Source organism: Seriola aureovittata, chromosome 6, assembly GCF_021018895.1.
Source record: "Seriola aureovittata isolate HTS-2021-v1 ecotype China chromosome 6, ASM2101889v1, whole genome shotgun sequence".
Taxonomy (NCBI): domain Eukaryota; kingdom Metazoa; phylum Chordata; class Actinopteri; order Carangiformes; family Carangidae; genus Seriola; species Seriola aureovittata.
In genome coordinates, this window is record NC_079369.1 from 3,448,420 (window position 1) to 3,471,430 (window position 23,011).

The following is a 23,011-nucleotide window of genomic DNA, read 5'->3' on the forward strand; positions in this document are numbered from 1 at the left end:
TGAATAAACTACAAAAAAGACCTATGACAAAAAACTTGGTCAAAATGTAAATAAAATAGCTTTTTATTTTGAAGTGGCATAAAAAAAAAAAAAAACCCAAAGTCATAATTTGCTGGTATTATGCAACAGAAACATTTCAACAGATCTTGACCTCGACTTGGCTCAAAATTGCATTTATTTCTGATTCTTTTAAACCAAACAAAAGACAGTATCAAATGAAGCCTCCTATACGGCCTGTGAGGTAAAGAACATTTTTCATAATTACAATTTGGTAAATTCCTGATTTCTAATGTTCGGAATGCAATTAAATTCTTGTGAAAGCACAGAGGTTAATAACCAATACTACAAGAGTACAAGAGGCGCACAGACTGTATCTTCTTTAAATGAAATTAACTCAAAAGTTAAACTACCCATTATCAACTGTCACAAAAACCCCACCCACCCTGAACTAAACCCCATCCCGCAGGTAAATCACTGCTTCTGCTGCATCGCTTCTTTTCGCGCAGCGTCTTGCAGCAGCTGAGTGTCCACTTCATCTGCAGGTAGCTGAACGTACCGGACCACGGATCCACGGATGAAACAGTTTTTCACGGACAGCTGGAGCAAATTAAAACAAAATGGAGTTTGAAGACGACCAAAAGCGTTGCAGATGATTTGACTCAGCTCTCAGCAATACGAAATCTGTCCAATATTATTTTAACAGATGGCTGATGATGGGATTTTTATTTTTGTGATCTGAAGTGTCTCATTTATTGCAACTCTCAAATTAGAACCAGAACAGCTTCGTGGGTGTTTTGCTGACAATGGCTTTACTATCTCCTTTTTTGTCATATAATAATAATAATAATAATAATAATAATAATAATAATAATAATAATAACAACAACAGTTTTTCTTCCGACCTCTTTAAAACCTAAAATGTATAAAAGTATGGAGGTGGTCTTTTCTTTGCCACAAATTTGGCTCGCACATACAGACATTGGTATTAAACCGTATAAAGAAATATTTCACATTTTGTGTGTTACACCTGTTGCCATGCGTATAAAACACACTATATATATTCCTTTTAGATGAAGTATAGACTCCACATGGAAAGTATGGACAGGCAGACACAGTCCTTTGTGTCTGTATCTAACAGTTTATAAGTTTCCCATGGATGCTTACATGCACCGGTGTGGAGACTTGCAACACACAAATGTGTGTTCAAGTTTGTGTGTGTGTGTGTGTATACGCTTATTTGGGATTTGGAAAACACTATTGTTTAAATACTTTTTACAGCTGAGACCCACAGTAATGCATATTGTCTGTAGCAGACTTCTGAAACGTCATCAGTTGAAAATCATATAAGCAATTCTCCTTGTAAATAAAAATCATGAAGTATCATGGTGATAAAACAGCGTTAAGTATATTTTTTGAGGTTATTGTAGACAGTAGCACCGTGCACAACTTCAAACACTATAGCAATGTATAGGATGCATAGATACCTAAACTAAGCAAACAGCTGGCACTCATAGATAAATAGTCTTCTTGTTTGATGTGACAGAAAGAACAAACCCATTTCAGCTATAAGCCATGCTGATGATGGCTTATAGCTGAAACGGGTTAAAACAGATGTGTGGCAAAATCTGAAGTGTGAAGACAGTGAATGAGCCAAACCTACCATGTGTGGATATTTCTCTGGATCTGTGACACTGATGTCTGTGAGCTTAATGTTCAGGTACTGAAACACACAAGCAGAGAGTGGAGATGTCAGAAGATCAGAGGTCACAACTGGGCAGTCAGACAGAAATTATAAAAGCTGATTAGCTTTGTTTCAAAAGGAAAATTAACATTATTTCTGACCTGGTCAACAGAATGAAGTGTCCCACAGATGCTAAAAAAGGAGAAAGACATTAGTACAAAATGACAGGCACTGATAAACATGGATGTGGACAAAATACCAAGAATACTTTGCAATAAACTACAAAACATCCCCACACCACAATAACTCCTGTTGTTTTGATTATGTTTTCGGAGTCAGTGACAGGGTAACCATACGTATGGTAATGTTGAGCATGTGTCATGTTGCATTTATTTGTCTCAAATAATGTCAATTCAAGGCTGAAGTTGGAGCAGGAACTTTTCTAGCCTCTCTAGCTTCCATCGTTTACATTCCCCCTCCACTGCTACAAACAGCTAACGGTAGAACCGTTGTTGCAGCTAAATTACGGAAGCTAAAGCTACTAATGCCAACAAGTTACGAGCTTAAGTTGGGGGAGAAAAAAAACTAACCTCAGGTCGTTTTTGAGCTCCACCACCACGTCCTTTCCCACCAGAGATTTGAAAAACGAGTAGAAAAGCTGAAAAACAGAGCGACGTGCTAACGTTAATGTTAGCGGCGGGCTAACTGTCGAGCATGATGCAGGCTTGCTAACAGCTAGCAAGAAAAAGCCCGTAAAGCTGATGCAGTGCGTTGTGGGTAATTCAACGGCTCACTGAAAGTTGAGACGAGACATTTAATGTGTGAATAAAAGACAAATTCACATACTTAAACTAATTTCTTACCATTATTGCTGTTGGTAATCTTGTGGTAGTGCGTCTGGTGTTGATGATGTATGAGGCTGCGTGGTATCTCTGCGACTGACCGCGGTGTAGTTACACAACGGCTCCATATGGGGGAGCCAGAGGTGCGTTCAAAGGTTCACAGGTGTGGAAAACACATCGTACCTGAGAAAGGTTTTTTTTATTGTAGCTCGTTAAGTGAATGGTCTGACCGTAAATCATTATCACTATGAGGTAAAACATGTGACATAGTTTGTTAGAGAATGAGTGGAATAACTCTCTATCTTGAGGGATATCCCTTATTCTGAAGTATCTCTGCCGATCGACACCTGCTGGCTTCACTAGATCAGTGGTTTGCAACCTTTTTACAACCTATGAACTCTTTGAAATAAAGCAATTTCGCCTTCTGACCCACTGTCAGTAGTTGAATATGTACATTTTGGTAAACATTTGAAGAGGCTAAATTATCCAGTTAAGCTTAGAGGGTTATCTAACAAAAAAAAACTTTATATTTTATGGTCAAATATTTTCTTTCATGTTGTGGCTCCTCAGATTTATCTTGCGACCCATTGAGGTATCCTGACCCCCAGGTTGGGAACCACTGCAATCTACTACACAGTATTAATCTTTATGTAAAGAATATTGTTTAACATGTACACAGCCTACGTCCTCGTGTAACAGTGTGTGCAGCTCAGCCTTACTCATATCTGACTGGGCAAAATAAAATAAGTAACATCAGGCACTGATGACTATTTTTTCAATACCATCAAGTAAAATGTCTCAAATGATAACTTTTTTTTTTTTGCTGGCCTGGATAACAAATGGTATTTGCAGTCTGCATGCAGTACTTTAAAGCAACAGCAGATGGGAGCAAATGATGGTAATGTTACAGGGGCTCTGCCTATTTGAATACAGTCCTACAAGCAATACAAGCCTGACATGAGGCTGTGAAAAAAAAAGAAAAAAAGAAAACTAGAAAAGACCCATTAAGCGTTAACATTTAAATTTATTGTAGCACTTATCATAGATCTTCAAGGCAAACATGTCAATGTCTGTGCAACATAATACTGTGCGGTAAACATTCGTTAGCCACTGTATAGTGTAAAACTCTACATGAAATTAAACATAATTACTTAGTAGCAGAGTTCAATTTAAACCTATGTTGTAATGCGAGCTCAGCAGAAATTGGAAAACGGGTCTTATTTCACAGGAACAGTCCCACACTTGAGGACTGCTTATTCACCGTCTTGCTAAATCTTAGATGAGAAGATTGATACCACATTCAATTTCTGCCTGTTAAATAAGGAACTACAGCCACTGACAGGTTAGCTTAGCTTAGCATGAAGGTATTTGTATAGCTTGTTTTCCACTGTCTCCAGCCTTTATGCTAAGCTAAGTTAACTGACCGCTGGCTGTAGCTTCATATTGTAAAGAATTATAATCTCATCCAACTCTTAGCAAGAAAGAAAACAGGAGTATTTCCCAGAGTGTTGATAAATGAATAACCACACATCAGTGACACACACACACACACACACACACACAGTAAGGGGAGTGACTGGCTGAAGACTTTTCTTTGTGTATTTTATATTTCCAGAAATGCAGAGCAGGAAGCTGTACAATCAGTGAGGACCAGCGCTGTAGCTTGATCTCACTTCACAGAGCGACCCATCTTGGGAACTTCAGGAAGTGCTAAAGAAAGACAAAGATTTTGGCATCATCATTCGTCTTACATTTGTCAGGAAATTTATGACAAAGAGCTATTCCTTACTGTCTTTGTGAGACTGTGATTGGCCAGGTCTCGCCGGCAGTCTGAGTTTGCTGGGGAGTTCGGAGTTGTCTCTGTAGTCTCTGGGTTTAGGGGTCTGGGGCTCCGGCATGCCTGGTCGGGCCTTAGCTGGTAAACGGGGCCGGTTCTGTGCCATCCCACCTTCTGAGCGTGAGGGTACCACTGGTTTCTTTTGAGCTGAGGGATGCGAGGTGCTGGGGGTTGGAGGATGAGGTTTGGTCTCAGAGCAGGTGAAGGAGCGGTTGCGTGGGGTGGGCACCGGGGGGCGGTCAGCGTCTCCATCTGCTGGTTTGAGTGCAAAAAATGGATCTGGGGGTATGAGGTGGTCTTTCTGCTGGAGGTCTTGGTCCTTGCCTCTTCCATGGGACAGTCCCATTGAACCGTACAGCGGGTTGTCAAACATCTCTGACGACTTTCCATCCTCCCCCCTACAGAGACAAAGGATCGTGTTGGAAGAAATTCAGTTTCACTTTCTACTGAATCATGTCAGCTTCTGGTTTTATGTTATTTTTAGAGTGGTGTTTTCCTGAGCTCTGAGAGACTCAGCGAAACTGCAACTGAAATCACACTGCACTAGAAGCAAGCACTTACATGGGACAAGGTTTTCCTGTGGGGCTGCGTGTGCTCACGTCAAAACCACCCTTCTTGGAGTCTTTACTCCCTTGCCCAATAGTGACATTTTTTGGTGGCATGCTGTAACTCCAGCCTTTATCCATCACATTCCCACTTTTGTAGGACATGTAATTCGGGTTGGAAATATCATGTGCTTGGGTGATGGAACACCTGTCAACAAACAAACAGAAAAATGTCACAGCAGGAAGTCGGGTTTGAGATAGTCTCAAGTAACCGCATGGAAGAAAAAAAAAAACCCTCACTTGTTTTGGTCACCGCCTTTCCCTTTTGAGTTGACAGGGTCGTCCCTTTCAACTTTGATGAAATCTGAAATCAGAGTAAAATGGAAATTGATGCTACAAGAAGTGAAGTTGAATGTATTTAATAAGAAAGTCCTGAGCTGATTTCCAGACTCACCGTATAACTTCTCCGTGGGCTTGCCCTCAGAGGTTTGCAACTGGATGCCGCCTGTCAAGGTGCCCGTCTTCTCTCCATGGTGAGTCAGTGTGACCTGAAACTCGGTGTAGCAGAACTCAGCAGCTCGCAGCGCAATACAGCCCTCACCTTTGGAAATGACACATCAGTACACTGTAATCACCGCTCAGCTCGGCACAAGTGTATCACAAACTACATGCGAGCTCATTACCGTACGACTCGTCACAGTCTGTCGACTTCACACAGATGAGGATGTGCTGGTCCAGGAGGTACTCGGGGTCAGAGATGATGGGGGTGAGCTTGAAAAGATAGAGAGAGACAATGAACGCTGACGGCTCGATGCGTCATTGAGGCAAATTCAACACCAAAAAGCTGCATCTTCACTTTACCACAACTTGGTTGCCGAACCAAACTTTTATGGAGCCGTCCGAGTGCTCTGTGTTATCTCCCTCTGAAGTCTTCACAGTTTCTGTAGACATTGAGAGAAATATCTGTTTTGATGATCTCAGCCTATTTTAAATCAAACTCCAATGAGATGAGGTCAATCAAAAGACCAAACTTACTCTCCAAGCAGCTGGAATGATATTCAATGAAGAACTTGGTCTTTGATTTTGTCGACAATATGGCCACACAGTTCATGATTTGTATCCCACCCTGAGGTGCACTGTTTGGATCTGAAAAGAGAAATAAAAACAAAAAAACATTTACATCGTACTACAATTTTACAACAAGGACCATAAGCTCATGTGTAGTGAGGTGCAGCTAGTGAACATACCTTGCTTGGAGACAAACTGTGAAGCTACTCCAACTTCAAATGAGGCAAAGACTGGTGAGTGGTCACTTGTCATGATGTCATTAGTGCACCCTGCAAGTTGGAAAAGTTCATTTTAAATAAGTTTGTCTCAGAAAATGTCATTAAAAACATTAAAAAACATGTAGTTACACTTTATTTTAGTGATCCATATTTACATATAAAAAAAATTTTCTTGGTCGTTTTATGGAAAGAACGATGTCATTTGGTGTTAATTGTACGAAGAATTTCCTTAAGAGATAATCTTCATTTGATCGAATACCTATTCTTTTTTATTTTTATATTTTTATTTATTTTTGTTGTTGAATTGTATGCTTTCCAAGGGACAAATTTATACTTTCAGATTTTTTTCTTTTCTTTAATTTAATTTAATTTAATTTAATTTAATTTAATTTAATTTAATTTAATTTAATTTAATTTAATTTAATTTAATTTAATTTAATTTAACTTAATTTATTTTATTTTATTTTATTTAGGAACTGTGACCACGGTATCTACTTAGAGGGACATGTTATAGTTAAAAAATGAATTTTTCTCTCTGGTGAACAAATATATACTTACTAACATATACACTAAAACATATCTGCATTAAGCCAATAATTGCATGTTCAGCTGACAGGCTGCATTATTTCTTCTCAGGAAATGATTCTGAAATGATTGATCCATAAAATAAAGCACGACCAAACTGTTGATGAAGAACTACTCACCATAAGCTTGGCAGACAACATGAACCAGAGGGTATGACTTCCGCAGGACACGATCACACCACGAGGGTAAATTGTATTTTGTCTGTAGAGTTAAATTTGTCACACGTATATAAATACAGTATATAACAGATTTCACGCACAGGACTGAAAACCATTTTGCTTTACAAAGTTATGAGGTTGGTGAGTCGTCTGCTGACGCTCCAGACCCATGATTTGATTGCTGTGTGTGATATATAACATATAAGATGATAATGACATAGTTAAATTCTTGATCTTTGTGTCTTAAAGGAAATTGGTTTACTGTTCCTGTAATCTGAGGCCTGACAGGAGCCGTGCAGGGAAAAGACATCTGACTAAGCATGAGCTTACCCCTGTGGCTTTGGCCTTTGTGTAGGCATACTTCTCTCGTGTGTCTCGTTCAAAGCGATAGGTTGGTGCAAATGTGATTTCCTCCTCATCTACAATCAAATAAAAAATGATCAAGACATGTGTTCTCAATATAATGATGTATTCTGACAACCAATACGTGCAGAGGACGTCCAGAAAAGATCTGTTTTAGTCAATATAAGGCACATGCAGTATTATATAACCTCACCAAAATGCAAGAAGACCTTTCCATCATCCCTCTCCATGCTGAGCTGGTCTTTACAGAGGAGTTCCTGGTACTGCTGCTGTTTGATCTTTGTCACAATGTACTCAGCTTCCTGTGAAGGGAAACAGTGCAAAGTCATGACTTTTCCTGCCTTAAAGTTTTAGCAGCTGAGAGCTGAGACACCTGACAACCAGCACAATCTTTTCTGCACAAGTCACTGCTGGATCACTGAGGTGAATGTCAGGACAACATAAATATAAAAAGGTTTATATAAAAAGTAGACACAGATCATATGTTTATTATTCTGCATGTTATTATTAGGAGGATTTATAACAAAAGAAGCCAATTAACATGTTATACTCGCAATTAATTTGGTTGCAAGCACATACAGTATATGCTATATATCATACATTTGTTTGTGTGTCACGTCCGTACAGTGAACCGCATTCGTCACAACTTACTGTAGATGGGAATTCAACGCGGTAGTTCAAATCCCCGAGCCAGAAGAGGTGGGTGAAGCGGTTTGTGATGTCAAACGGATTGAGCTTCTTGTCCCCCAGATTCAGAAATCGCAGGATGTTGGTGTAGTTTTGATTGCGTCTGCAAATCCAACAACAAAAATATATTGCTAAAAACAAATCAAAAATGTGATTTTCAAGAGCCGATTATATTTTTTTGTTTTTTATGGCATTTCTTCAGGAGACAAAAAATAAATAAAAAAGAGTTAGTGAAAGATAAACACAATAGTAAACAAATTAAGTTAAGGTTAAAGGAACAGCATAGAGATTTTTTTATCTTTTTACAATTTATTTGAATTATTCTACTAAAGTTATTATTTGTTGATGTAGTCAGTAATATTTTTGCCTTATCTAATGACCTTTTACTACATTTCGTCGGTTTCAGGTATTAGTATCTGTAGAGCTTCCTTCCTGTTCTGCCTGGCTGCATAAAGCTTCAACAACATCTACCAATTAGGGCAGGCTGCGTGAGGCCTGAGAGGCAAAATCCAGGGCAACAGGTCCAAAAAAACGGCTTGGAACTGCTCCCGAAGCTCATTGCTGTGAGTGCATACTAACAAATGAAGGGTTTTAACATAATTCCCACTCTTTTCACATCTGGATTTTGGCAGCTGGAGTGTCAGGAGATCATTTTTATTGAGATTTTTGAGAGTAAAATCAGGGGACATGCCTCTCAACTCCTGCCTCCAGTAGAAGTTACAGGCTTTATATAAAACGCACTTATAGCTAATGTTGCTGCTACAGTGATAAAACGAGTCTGGGTGTAATCTGCTGCTGACCTGAGCTTCTTCTCACTTCCAGAGGTCAGGTGACTGTTGACAAAGCCAAAAGATGTACCGTTGAACATGAAGGACACTCCCACTGCTCCCTTGTTTCCTGTAGCGAACAACAAACACGACAGTGAGGACTGATGGGTAATTGTTCAATGTACTTTTACAACGCGTCTTTAAATGTCTTTATGAAGAAGTGGAACTGCTTACCCAGAGTGTTGGCGATCCCCGTCTTCACGCTGTCAGAGAAAATATGGGAGATCCTGTTTTCGTGCTCAGGCTTGGCCAGGACCACGATCCGGATGTTCCACAGAGTGTGAATCGCCACCTGGATGTGAGGAAATGTTTATTATTGCATCAGCGCTCTGCACCTGAATCCTGCTGGTCCTGCGTCACACTCACTGACCTGTTTGAAGCTGATGTTTGTGATGTTCCTCAGGACTCCCTTCACTGTGTCCGCCCACTCCCTCTCGCCCAGAGGATCCTCCTGAGTCCCGATGACGTAGAAATCATGCGGGATGTGATCCGCGGTGTCGTCTCGTGTCTTACCTTGGCCTTTACACTGAAACCAGGAGTTGAAGTTGTGGGGAGGTCCTGCGTTTCCTGCAGGTTCACTGTAGTGTTACTTTGTCGGTCAAAAATTCAAATTCAGTGAAAACATTTAAGTTGTTAACCTGCTTACCCATGTTCCAGGTGCCAATAAACACCGTGATCATGTCTGGTTCAGGCTTTTCAGAGTGTTTGTTCTTCATTTGTTGAAGCAGTTGGCAGAATCCCTCTCTTTTCTGGTGAGACACATTAAAAATACATGATCTCTGGAAATGCAACTGGCAACTTAAAGCTCCTGAAACCATTTTTTTTATTCAATCAGCTACATGAACCCACTATTTCCTGACAACATGAGAGATTTCAGTATTTTTGTTTTCGTTTGTTATCGTCTCACTGGTTTGAAGTGGGTGTGGCTAAAATGGAAAAAGATGATATCACATTCCTTCCATGCACCAATCACCAACATTTGAATCAAATTGAGATGACTCGTTTGCTTGATGCTAATGAAACCAAAGCTAATGTTGCCAGGGCAGCTGTTAATCAAATCTGATCAATGAATATTAAATCTTTTCCATAAATACTTGATATAAAAACAAATTCTCAGGGACATTAAGCCAGATGTCTCTTACCTTTGTGTCATCAAACACAAAGTCTTTACGGGAAATCTTCTCTTTCTCTGTCTCCACGACGATGACTAGTTTGGCGTGCATTTTCTGAGATTTCACCAACTGCAGAACTGAAAAATAATTGCAGTACTGTTATTAAAGCTGAGCAGTGTTTATGGTTTACAGCTAAATGCTACAGGCACCATGCTAGTGTTGCAGTTGAGTCACTAAACCTTGGGTCCAAGTCGCATCTGGAGTCCCCAGTGTTCGAGTCCGAGTCCAAGTTCAAGTCCAAGTCACCAAAGAAGAGTCTGAGTCGAGTCCCTATTACTTGATTCCGAGTCCAAGTCATCAAGGTTTAGTCCATGTCAAGTTCAAAGCTAAATGCTACAGTCACCATGCTAGTGTCCAGTCACTAAACCAAGTCGAGTCTCGAGTCCCCAGTGTTCAAGTCCGAGTCCAAGTCCTGGACTCAGGACAGCAGGTCTAATGTTTAACATTTACACCATCTTGGTTGAGCATGTTAGCATGCTAACCTTTACTAAATAACACTAATCACAAAGAAGAGCTGAGGCTGAGGGGACTGTCATTAGATTTTCAAGTAATTGGTCATTAACCAAAGTATTGGACACACTGAAATATTGATCTGATGATGGTGCTACTAACATATCAAGATATCGGGGGATCACCAGTGTTGTTACAATTTACCCAATTGCTGTCAAGACTCTTAAAGCCACAAATGTGAATCTCGAGGTCGTGCTAAAGGAAAGGTTGGAGCATTACTACAGTCAGGAGGATTCGTCACATGAGGATCATGAAAGTCTGTAAAAAATGTAATTGTGATATTTGGATCAACTTATTGAACATTGCTAAAACCACGCTGCTAGCATGGCTAATTATACAAAGGAAGGCTATAGGACGCATCTTTACTTTTATTGTGCACATAGTATTTGTCTTCAGGCCCATCTTTTGACTTCTTGAAGTAGAGTTTCCCACTTTCAACATCTACTTTCAGGAACATCTTTGTGGGAAGAGCAAGAGTATCTTGCTTGACCTAGAAGAGTTAAAGAGGAAATTGATAAAATAAGCTGCATACCTCCAGACGTTTTTATTTCATTTTCCTGCAGTGTAAACTAAATACGGGAAGTACCTCGAACGTAACCAGCGGTATGAGAGATTTCCTGTGACCTCCCTCATATCCAACGGACTCAAACATATAACTTTTAGCCTGAAAAAGAAATAGAGAAGTTAGATTTGTCATCCTTAACATCATCTGTCGACATGTCACAAACCAACATTGCTCATTGTCAGTCAGTCAAATGAGATACAGTAGTTTACCTTATCTTCTATCGAGTAGAGCAGTTTTGTCAGTTGCTCCATCCTAAAGGACACAGAATGACCTGAATCGGCAGAAATCTGGAAAAAAAAGACAAAAAGGGAAATAATACTCGATGATAAGGACTTTTTTTTGGTTTGTGATACCGAGCTTTCAACCTCTGCGGCTGAAAAATGAAGCCGATACGGAAGTGCCAAAAACTGCAGTTCCTCTAATGACCACTTAAGTCTGGCTCCAACAGTGAGTCAATCCCCATAGACTCCCATGTTAAAATGTTTACAGCAGAATTAAACATGTTTACAGTCTGGTACAAAAAATGAGTTTTTGACTCTACAGCTCATTTCCTCCTTCATGACAACCGTTTATATAAATCACCTATTTACATTTTATTAAGGCTTACACTTCTTTATAATTGAGGGTGTACCACTTTCAGTGACAGGTGGGCGAGTGCATGCTTGCTCCATACACGCCCCACCTCTTTGCCCCATTTTTATATTAGCCGGGAGTTGGCCGGAGTCAGGCACTGCCAAGATGGCAACAGCGGATCCAGCTCACTCTGAGCTTCAAAAGCCACTCTTCGAAAACCTATGGGTGACGTCACGTTGGCAACGTCCATCTTTACATACAGTCTATGGTTGATTAGGCAAAGGATCAAAGGTGTTACCCACATGTCTTGGATACTGGCCAATCCCCGGAGAGAGCTGTTGGTCCAACGTTTTATGGAAGACCTCCAGAGCTGGCATGATGTGGGAAATTTCACTGCCTCGCGGAAAAGATCAGAGCACGGTTAAATCAGCCCTATACATTATAGTCTATACAATGTATTGTGTTGACTGGGCAGCTCTACCTGTTTAGAGTCTTGCAGATCGACAGCAGTAGCTTCTTAAGGCCGGGGAGGTTGTGGTTACCGTTCTGTACTTGTTCAGCATCCAAGCAGAGTGAGGTCCTGAAGTATTCCTGGATGGCCATTTGATGCTCCTCAGTTACTCTGGAAATATGAAACACATAGTTATTTCACGTATCGGACAAGCACATCACTGTGTCAAATCACTGCCCGTGATCATAAAGATTAGTGCATTGCACACACTGTACGGTGCAAGTGTATTATCAGAAACTTTGCATGGTGAATCATTTGGATGACTCGCTATACAATTTTTCATAAGTGACCATACACGGACAGATCCATGTGCTGCAGCCTCATCAGGTAGGTGTCTGATAAAGATTTGCAGGCCTGCTCAGAGGACTTGGAGTCACCATCTTTCATGTCATTTGCTGTGAAGTTCCTGGGTGGAAGCTGCGGTGGGAGATTGTTGGATTCTGCAGCACAAACACATATCGGATGTTTAGGAACGTTCATATCTATGACTGGCACATATTCTGTTTTATATTACAGCCAATATACAGATGAAGTGAAGGCGTTGGACCTGGTTCCTCGTCCACCTCCTCCTCCCTCTGGATGGAGTACTGCAAATGCGTGACCAGGCCCATGTTGGGACTGTAATACGCCTCCACCAGCTCAGGCAGCATAGTGAAGAACCTGATAGGAACTCCTTCAGATGCCTGAAGAGTAGATCACAGCAGGTTTAAGATGACCACAAACGTCATGTTTTTTTCGTTTTGTTACTAAACCAGGTGACGTAACCTTTAAGTGTTACTTTCCATATATTGCCAGATATGTCTGCGGCTTCTAGAGCTGCATTTAAGTATCGGTACTCTGAAACTTTACTGAGCGATTATAGACGAAGCATGAAAGTGATTCAGCTTCTGTCTCTCTAACGGATCTGCAATTGGCACTATACTTGCTCTAAGCAGTGCTTGAATTATATTAAAATGCACCTGTAAGCATTAGAAATTTGAAAGTCCAGCTATATGAAATACCAAGAATAATTCACGTGCACATATTATCAATAGATATACTGATGCTGGGCTCTGTTCAGACCATTTAAGGACCGAGGATTTTGGAGGCACACGCATTTAAACTCTGAGGAGAAACTAGTTACATGTAACAGGATTATGTGATTAAATTACAGTTACTAATACAGTTATGTCTGAATATATTCCTTTCAGTAAAAAGCCGATTCGTAGACTGTAACCTTCTGTTGACAATATGACAATGTGGGTGAGACGGGGGAGAGGTGTGAGTCTGATAATACTGACTACTTTAATTCTGCATTGTGTTTTCATTAAATGGGAAGCCGGAGAGGTCATTAGGTTGTGACATATCTGCAGCGCACCGAGACACTAAATGAGTGGTACTGAGAAGTAATCAAATGTAATAAATTAGATTACTTTGCATGCTCGCACACTTTGCATTGCTTTGCATCGGACTACTTACATGTTAACATGGTAATGAGTGATCTGTAACCTGTTGCATTTCAAACGTAACCTTAACTCACGCTGTTTAAACTGAACCTCACAGAGCTGCACACGTCTGCCTCTTCTAGCACCTTGTTTGAGGAGGAAACGAACCTATTTTACCCGACGCTTACAGTAACTATAGCTACCACCAGCACCGACACTCATTAACTGACAGTACTCAGACGGACCAGAATCGAACTCCACAGTGGTGAGTAATGGCCCGGTTCATGTGTCCAACCCTAAAATAGGAATCCTATCATTAAAATTTGGTCTCAAATTTTCATTGTATATATGGTGTATATATATATATATATATATATATATTTTATTTTTTTTTTCCCATATAACAACTCAGTTACACCCATCCATAATAACCCACAAGCCCAAGCTGTTTTCACTTCCTCCATGTGGGTGTCATTTTTTTTTTTTTTTTTTAACACCAGTCTTATATCAAAGGTAACAACAGAAAGATATCAAGCCAGTAAAGCATCTCCTGATGTGTGCACTGAAGTCAAGCCTTCCTCATGAATCATTCTTAAAGCATGGAAACAATTGAGCTTCCCCGGCCCCTCAGTCTACACTGAATGCAACATATGGATAGATATTTTTCGTTTTTTATAGTTATGAATGTTTATATTATATATATTTATGTTTATAATAGACCTGCAGCTCGGGATTAATAGAGACATTAAATCTTCTGCCATCTGAAAGCAGGGTGGATGTTTACATGACAGACTTGCTATTGCACCTTCACACTGACTGAAGTTTTGTTCAGACTCTAAGATTTGCTTTGTCAGCAGTAGGAAAGTAGCAAACATTATTAAAATTACAAGAGTTATTTTTAATGTTCACTTGATTTTTTAACTTTTCTTGTTTGGTTTTTTTTTTTATGAAAACGTGACAAGACTAAAGGCTCTTTTTTAACAGTCTAAAGCGCAAGCTGACGCAAGTGCACTTAGGGCGTGTCCATATGACTTTTACTACTAAAAAGCAGTTGCTGCACCAGGCACATGGTTCAAAAGGGTTGTGCTTAGTCTCTAAGTTATTCATGGGAGTGTTTTGGGCACAGCATGCAATGAACCAATCAGAGTGCAATCTCCCATTCGCTTTAAAAAGCCAAGCACACTTGCACTTGGATTGCTATTATAAGAGTGCAGTGTTTCACAAAGAATTAAGGTTCTATTGGTGGTGAGTTGGTCACGTATTGTGATTGAACCAGTGAGCCCAGGCCAGCAGCTCTGTGCACAGAGGGAATCAATGCGCTGCTCAGCTCTACAAAGAAGCAACGGCACAAATGACAACAGGACTGGATTGTAACGTTCCATCGGACTCATCCAAACATCTGAAGCGTGTTCTGCCTGTGCGTAAGTGAACACGTGTTGTGCATTACTCTCTTTATTACAGTAAAATACTGCACCATTGACCTCAGGTCAGGATTGTGCTGGTAAATCGCTCTCCACTGCCTTAAAATAGGATTGCACCAACAATGCACCTGACCACACCTCATTTTGAGACCAAACATGTCCATGGGTGCTCAGGTGAGTGCAAATGTATTTGTTGTTTAAACAATGTGGGTGCTGGACGGAAAAAAGACAACCGCATCGGTCTGAAACTAGCAAATAGACTCGCGTTTCGCTTTGCACCTAGTGTAAGGTGGAGCCCAGGGCCCTAAGAGTCCACCACCACGCTTGTGGCTCAGCTTGCTAACATGCTCTCAATGATAATGCTAACATGCTGATGTTTAGTGGGTAACGTTTACCTGCAAAATAGAGTTTTGATCTGATGATAGCACCAGATGAAAGACTGGAATTCATCCTTGCGGGCGCATAAATGTGTGCACAGACTTCCATTTTCAATCCATTTAATTGTTAATTGTTAATTCACTAAAGGCCAAAAATGTGCTGGTGGCACTAGATGAAAATCAGGGGCTCGTTAAATCCTCTGGGGAACATGAACATCTGGACAAAATATCATAGCAATGCATCTATTAGTTGTTGAGTTACATTGTGCACCAGAGAGGCGGACTAACCGACAGACTGACATGAATACGCTGCTAGCAAGGCTAAAAACTTTACCACAAGCCAGTGATCGTTTATTACGAACGTACAGTGTCTAAATATATACAGCACCCCTTTTAAATGAGGTTAAAGCTTAACAGGCGCTGCAGCAATAAAAACAGCGTTGTACCAGTGTTTGTGTTTAATATTAAAAACAGAAATAGGCCTTAATCTTTAACTACGGTGTAAATAAATAACAAATGCTAATAATTCTCCAACCATAACAACTCATTTGACTGTGGGTCAGAGTGAACCTTTCCACCCACCTGGACAGAGAGCTTCCTATCCTCATTCGGCAGGATCCTGTATGTGTACACGCAGTTCTGGTATCTGTGGTTAAAATGATAAAATGCAAATATTTGTCACTGGAAGCTGACATGACTGTGGGGTAAAGACACATGCAGCCGGCCAGTGTGATCACTGTGTGCTGAACCTGCTATCAGAGCACTTTGAGTAGCATTTCAAATGAAGGTTGCCCAATGAAAAATGATAGGAATTGAAGAGGCAGCGCAGTATGCAAATAAAGGGGAACTTGTCTTTCTTGCAGTGTATTTGTGCAGAAGTGTTTTATATATTGTAATTCAGCAGGGGGAAATGTAACCTTTAATCGTGGTATATTAATCATGTCCTAACTCTGACATTAAGAGCTGTTTTATCTTAAAGCTAACGTCAAAAACAAACAGTATAACAGTCATTTCCTATTTTCTTTATTATTAGTTAGGATCTCACACAGCTCACACTGCAAGGAACAGCAAGGAACAAGAACCATTATCTGTGTAACTGTTTCAAAATGAAATGTCAGCGCAATAGTTAGAAGCAAGTAATGTCTACTTACAAAACACAGAGGGCATATGCTCCCTGTATGGACTCACTGTCCCGGATAAGGAAGCTTCCATCTCTCGCTGCTTTGGAAAGAAGATCCTCAGCTTTGGATCGAGTTATATTACCATGGTACCAAGGCTGAAAACTCTGCATCCTGCCTCTCACGCCGCAAACTGAGCTCAGGAGTTTTGCATCTGCTCTCAAACGATATTCCAGCAAACAAAAGGAGACTCAGTTTTTCTGTCCGGCTAGTGTCATCTTTTCATGATGCGTAACTTCTACGTGCTTTCTTTCACTAGTTCATCCACTACCTCCGAAAGCTGTAAAAGGAAGCTGCTACAAGCTCGGCCCTGAACTTCCTCATTTGAGAAGTGAAGAGAGGAGGGCCCTGCTCTGCCTGCTTTATGACAGATCCGCACAGCTGTAAATGGAAATACACACTTTTGCATGCTGAGTAGAAAATCTTTACTCTGATAATCAACCAACATACCCAGCGCTTTAGTTTGTGCACAACTGTTTATTAATATCGACTTTCCTTGAGAACAGTGAAGTCTGTTGTAAAGACTCAAGCTGAAAGAAGTGAAAAAAGGAAGTAACCAAAAAAAAAAAAAAGACAAGTATGATTATTCTTACTTGTAGTAAAAGAATTTACAGATAAACTAGCTTGAAAATAATATGTAATTCACAATATGAGGATCCTCATTTGGTTCCCAGATGGATTTTTAAAGCTCAAATCATGTCTGCCCTTTGACCTAAAGTAAAACAAGCGCTCATATTCACCCAGAGGAGGTGGCCTGGGTCTGACTGCTAACTGTTTAATCATCTAATATCAATCAGGAGCGCTTGGGGGTTTTCTAAAGTATATACATTCAGGAAATACAAGTTTAGAGTGGTTTGCCATGTTCATGTGATGGACAGGAAGTCTTGCAGAAATATGAGGAGGAAAATAAGCTGCTCACAAACCACAACATGGGTCACATGACACAAAAAGAGAACTACACATAGACGAGTCACTGCAGAGAGGTTTCTGTCTCTGAGCTTGAAATAGGTTTTTTGCCACTTTCACATGAGCACTACAAAGTCTCAGACACACAGTGGCAATAAAGAGGAGACACATGATATCATGCACGGAGGACGTGGAATCATCCTTTTCCTTTCAAGACATGACAGTCGACATGTGTGGTTCACATTGTTTTTATATAAGAGCAGGCGTTATCGGTACAAAAACAAAAGACAGAATAAAATGTGAGTCAGTTATTGTCATATACTGAAGGTCAGCATCAAGAGTGATTTTGTAACAATAACAACTTTCTGTCTCAAACATGACTTTTTTTTTTGCAGATGACGGTTAGCTACAATGACTCACAGCACAACAGGGATTAATAGTTTGTCATGCAATAGTGCAATATCATAGTACAGCATGGGCAAAACAATAAACGCAGAGGGGAGAGTTTGGAAGCCGGATGATGGAGAATATATGTACAGTGAAGATTTGTCGAGCAGAAGCAAAGCTAACATGTCACTGGGGTCTTCCAGCATATTTAAAACAGCAAAGGAAAATATATACATTTGTGAGTAGATTTTAAAAAGATTTTAAAAAATACACATTGTATGAAGACAAGACTAAGAGTTTCCAGCTCTGTGAGGCTGCTAGCATGACTGGAACAGCTGTGCTTTGAGCTAAATGCTAACAACAGCATGCTAGCATTCAGTAACAATGCTAACATGCTCATGTTTAGCAAGTATGTTAGCAGTGTTCAGCACATTAGCATGCTCACATTTGTTAATAAGAGCTGAACACAATGTGTTGCAGGTCTCAAACCAAAGTACTGACGGTTTTCAGTCTGGACTAAAGTCGTGGACCGACTGACCGACAAACACTGTATGTAAAAAAAATAATATTTAAAGCTAACTAATGACTCTTTACCACATTTGGCAAAGGATACAAAACAGGAAAACATATTAAAAGTTGACTATGTACATATTTAATGATTTTTGTTCAGTTTTCAGCCTCATATCTGACACAAAAATTCAGCCCTTTCTTTTTTAGACACAGACTTTTCTGTTGGTGGATAAAGACCGTTGACGGCAGCAGGTGGTGAGCAGAATCAGTAGAGCAACGTTTAGGCCCAGTTCCAACGTCCAGCTTTAAAGACTCACAGACTTTGATGCACGAAGACTCAGGGCTATTGCATTATATAATCTGTGTTGAGTGTTGAGGGGTTCTTCTGGTTGACTCTCTGAACCTTTTTATGCTCATTAACGATAAGTTTTGCAACCACAGTGCATGACACTGAGACAGCGATGAGTGGGATTGTAGAAGCACGAAAACAGAAACAAAACATGGGTTTGGTGCGAATGAACTTTCCAGGAAGTGTAAACACACTAACCAACACGACCCGTTTGTCTTGTTACGGTGCAACACTGACCTCCTAATATGTTGATTTGGTCTAAAAGTACTATTTTTGCTTTACTATTTGATTCAGTTAATTTAAATATGGAGTATGACCAACACTTAACACAGAGCTCGTTCCTCATGTGGGTCCTTGGAGAGTTTGAACCCCTGCTGCATTCACACAGATGATTTGAGTTTAAAGCCTGTGATGGTTCGGTGAGTCGGTCGTGGGCTGGACATTTGAACTGGGCTTTAAATTCAAGCCAAGGGGACGACTGTGGCACATTTGTGGAATGAGCCTCAGCGAAGGCGACAGCCGATCAACAGTCAGACCAATTTTGGTTGTGTTGGGAAAACAATGAGTTCACTCAGAGCTCCGGATTGAGTCATGACTCATCAGAACTCAGACTTGGCACTCATAGAAATCTCATGTGTTCCCTTTAGCTCTCCACTCGTGGCTCCTGACATTCCCGCCTTATCCCTGCAAAACATTTGCATTAGAGTCCCGCGGAACTTCTTGGCCCCAAACACGTAGACGAGCGGGTCCATCGCACCGTTCAGACACGTGAGGGAGGAGGTGAGGCGGTTGGCCAAGCTCAGGCCTCTGCGTGTCTGGCAGGACACGTCGGGGTGGCTGTACCCGAGGATGAAGGTGGCCCTGCTCACGTGATAAGGCAGGAAACAGACCACGTAGATGAGAATCACCAGACTGATGGTCCGCAGGGCCCGAAGCTTCACGGCCGGCTCTAGCCTGGAGCCCCGATGCAGGCTGTGGATGATGAGCAGGTAGCAGGACAGGATGGCGAGGAACGGCGGGGTGAAGGCCACAGCCAGTGAGATCAAGGCGTTACGTGAGGCCTTCTCTCTGTAGAGCTGCAGACACACTGTCACACCGTCCACCTCTGCAGTCTGGTGGGCGACTAGCAACGGCGCCATGGAGACGGTGACCAGGGCCCAGAGAGAGAAGCTGATGATGTGAGCGTACCGAGCGCGGCGGACCTTCAGCGACCTCACAGCATGAACCACGGCCAGGTAGCGGTCGGCCGCCACACAGGCCAGGAAGTACAGGCTCGCGTACATGTTGACGTAAAACAGAAAGCCAACCACTCTGCAGGGAACCTCGCCAAAGGGCCAGTGGCCGCCGGTGAGGTGGTAGGTGGCTCTCAGTGGGAGGATGACCACGTACGACAAGTCCGCCACAGCCAGGTGTATCAAGAAGACGTTAGCTGGAGAAGAAGTGCCGCGCTGATGACAGAAGATCCAGAGAGCCAAGCTGTTACCGTTCAGCGCCAGGAAGAAAACCAGGATGTAGAAGCATCCGAACAAAGTGTTCTCGGCGGTCGACGTCACCGCCGCGCAGGGCTCTGATGAGTGATTGGACAACAGGGACGGCAGCTCCACTGTAGCAGACTCCATTTTGTGGCTGAGGAGACAGAAGAAGAATTAGTTGGAGAATGAATTAAATAAACTAAAAGCAATTCTCAGGTATCACAAGAACTTTTTCCAAACAAGTGCTTTTGATCTCTGAAATAGTTCAATGTTAGTGTTCTGACAGAACACACACACACACACACACACACACACACACACACTTAAGCAGGGGAGAGTGTTTGTCACAGTGCCAGCCTCACTAGGTAACAATAGATGTCAGTGTCCCTGGCTAATGTGAACATGCCCTTTAAGTGGATAATTACCTAATTCTAACCACAACAAGAATTGGACTTCCTCTCCACACTCTTAAATCCAGGAAGTTGAACTCATTATCGCTTCACTCGTCTCTGTTACACGTTATCTGACCGTGCAGTCTGATTCGTCAGCAAGAACTCTTTAATCAACGCTGAGTGGTAAAGTCTCAGGAGCTGATAAGAAAACTTTTTTTTTTTTTTTTTTACGTGAAACTTGAAGCAATTCGAGGTTTAACACGGGAACGTCTGTGCAAGAGAATAATGTGAGGCGATGTGAGAGGCCGTTCCCTTGTGTCACATCTGGCCCCGGTGAGTCATAGATGCTCCAAGCAGCTTTGTATCCTCAGTTTTTTTTTATTTATTACAAAATGTTCAATTTGTGCAATTTCCAATCTCTGGCGCCTCTGGTATGTCGCCTTTTATGGGTAGTTATGTGCCAGTCGGTTGGATTTTGTTACTGTTGTTACAGAACCGGGCTGTAACTCTGCGATAAGCTCTGTGAACCGGCTCCAGCCTGTAGCTCTGTATTGAACGGCCGGACATGAGGGTGGCATCTATCTTCTGAACTGAGAGAGTCAGACTTTTACTTCATGAGTTATAGGTGAACACGCAAGAAAAAAAAATAAAAGTGGGCACGCTCTGATAAAAAAACATTTTTACAACCTCTATCCAAAATTTCTGGAGACATCAAGAGATGTCAAGAACTAACATTCTTGATTGCTCTTCACATTGTTTCTCTTTTCCAACTATTTCGACACACCTCAAGAAATGACCTCCCACTCATCCGTCTCTCTCCAAGCCTCTGACTGTCCACTCCTCTCATTCTGTTTGTATTGCATCCTTTTTTTCCTGCTTGAGCTGAACATCTACACAAACATCAGTGGGGTGTGAACAGCGGGGCCTCGAATGACCGGGTCTCAGAAGAAGCCTCTCTCAAATGTTTGGTATTTGTTGCGGCTCCAAGGACAATATGGAAACATGTGTAATGGGGATGAACTTCCCGCAGATGTTTCTATAGCTGAGGGGAGGGTCCCAAATACACGCCGCTGATAACACACCAAACAGTGAAATGTAACTAATGATGCTGAACCGTTTACAGGGCTCCGCAACCAAAGGGAACGAGACTGTGTCTGTTTATCTGCCTGGGTTTAATCTCCGTTTCACCGGCTCGCTCTCCAGACTTTTGGTCCAGTAGGAACCAGCCAGATGTAGCAGCGTGGCTCTTTTCACTGAGTGTGTGTACTGTGAATCCTGTGAGACCCACAACAGAGGGCATTTCCCAGACAAGGCTCAGACCCCCCCCCCCCCCCCCCAAAAAAAAAAAAAAAAACAAAAAGAAAAAGAAAAGGGCTGCAGTGCCAGCAGGGATAACACACCAGGAGCAGCACAAATACAAGATCCCAGAGGGATAATCCTGAAGAGAGGGAGAACCCTGACATATGCCTTCGTCACAATGATCTGGGTAAGCAGATCTGTGCGAGCGTTCACATGTGAAGGGTGAAGAGGAGAGCTGAGCATCCTGGTGCTTTTCAGAGATTAAACCTGGTCACAGTAAAAAAAAAAGTCCACCTGATGTTCATGCTTCGGATCTAAATTACCAAATAAATCTGTCAAAATCCTGAGCTAAAAAGTAAATGAATACTCACCACTACTGGACAGTGAACTTGGGAGTTCTGCTGTCACACATACATTGTTCTCAGTGCCACTTGAACACAGTGTAAACAGTGAACAGCAGAAGTTAGTAAAGTTTAAAAATGAATTTAAAAAATCTGCTGTTTTTATCAAAGTCAAAGTCTCAGGACGGATTCAGACTCACCCCAGCTCCGGGGATCTTCAGCCGGCAGAAGAAAAAGGTTGTTTCCTTTAAGGAGCAACAATCAGCAGCAGCAGCAGCAGCAGCAGCAGCAGCAGCAGCAGCGGCACAGACTTGCACAGCAGTTGTATGTAGATCAGACTGAAGACTGGGAGTTAGTCCGCTGAGCCGTGGAAGAACTGAAGCCCTGCCGCAAAGAATGCTCTCCTATAACCCCCCCCCCCCCCCCCCGTCCCTCTCCCTCAATATGCTTTCAGGGAATAAGACTGTAGCTCTTTTTGTGTCTCAACAAATTTGATAACAGAAAGGGAGTCCTGATGGGAGCTTCTCGTTTGAACCTTGACCCCACCCTTTCTTTCTCCATACCCTCTCCTCAGAGAGCCACTTGTGCGCTCCACAATAGCCTGAGTCAGAATAAGCAGCACATTTTAGTGGCGGGGAGAAGAATGGCATGCCTCAGTCGCAATGAGTCGTCGGGTATGACTCCATGGAAACCGGGCCTAGCGGTGCACCCACCGCCTTTAACCGTGAACAACCCCCCACCCCCCCACCACCACGCCGCTGATAGATAGAAGATGGACTGTGTTGTCAATTGAGAAGTTTATGACTTAAGTCT

The 23,011-nt window shown here is 41.7% G+C and overlaps 3 protein-coding genes across 3 annotated transcripts; all 3 read right to left on the reverse strand.

Annotated features, from left to right (window-relative positions):
- Nucleotides 1-45: 45 nt before the first annotated feature.
- Nucleotides 46-2,702, reverse strand: smx5. The gene is made up of 5 exons (XM_056378443.1): nucleotides 2,545-2,702; nucleotides 2,272-2,339; nucleotides 1,843-1,873; nucleotides 1,661-1,720; nucleotides 46-597 (listed from the first exon to the last, which is right to left on the reverse strand). Exons 1-5 carry the CDS (start codon nucleotides 2,545-2,547, stop codon nucleotides 472-474), a joined length of 288 nt encoding a protein of 95 aa, XP_056234418.1. The 5' UTR covers nucleotides 2,548-2,702; the 3' UTR covers nucleotides 46-471.
- Nucleotides 2,703-3,527: 825 nt separating this feature from the next.
- Nucleotides 3,528-17,540, reverse strand: inpp5d (inositol polyphosphate-5-phosphatase D). Its single transcript, XM_056378441.1, has 27 exons — nucleotides 16,516-17,540; nucleotides 15,947-16,010; nucleotides 12,690-12,825; nucleotides 12,438-12,582; nucleotides 12,113-12,253; nucleotides 11,934-12,024; nucleotides 11,268-11,345; nucleotides 11,080-11,157; nucleotides 10,860-10,983; nucleotides 9,954-10,060; nucleotides 9,458-9,560; nucleotides 9,182-9,378; nucleotides 8,986-9,103; nucleotides 8,785-8,881; nucleotides 7,949-8,087; nucleotides 7,491-7,599; nucleotides 7,265-7,353; nucleotides 6,896-6,977; nucleotides 6,153-6,242; nucleotides 5,941-6,051; nucleotides 5,767-5,846; nucleotides 5,589-5,676; nucleotides 5,360-5,506; nucleotides 5,206-5,269; nucleotides 4,922-5,113; nucleotides 4,313-4,758; nucleotides 3,528-4,233 (listed from the first exon to the last, which is right to left on the reverse strand). Exons 1-27 carry the CDS (start codon nucleotides 16,653-16,655, stop codon nucleotides 4,193-4,195), a joined length of 3,297 nt encoding a protein of 1,098 aa, XP_056234416.1. The 5' UTR covers nucleotides 16,656-17,540; the 3' UTR covers nucleotides 3,528-4,192.
- Nucleotides 17,541-17,680: 140 nt separating this feature from the next.
- Nucleotides 17,681-22,597, reverse strand: gpr17 (G protein-coupled receptor 17). The gene is made up of 2 exons (XM_056378442.1): nucleotides 22,399-22,597; nucleotides 17,681-20,320 (listed from the first exon to the last, which is right to left on the reverse strand). Exon 2 carries the CDS (start codon nucleotides 20,311-20,313, stop codon nucleotides 19,294-19,296), a length of 1,020 nt encoding a protein of 339 aa, XP_056234417.1. The 5' UTR covers nucleotides 20,314-20,320; nucleotides 22,399-22,597; the 3' UTR covers nucleotides 17,681-19,293.
- Between the last annotated feature and the right edge of the window lie 414 nt (nucleotides 22,598-23,011).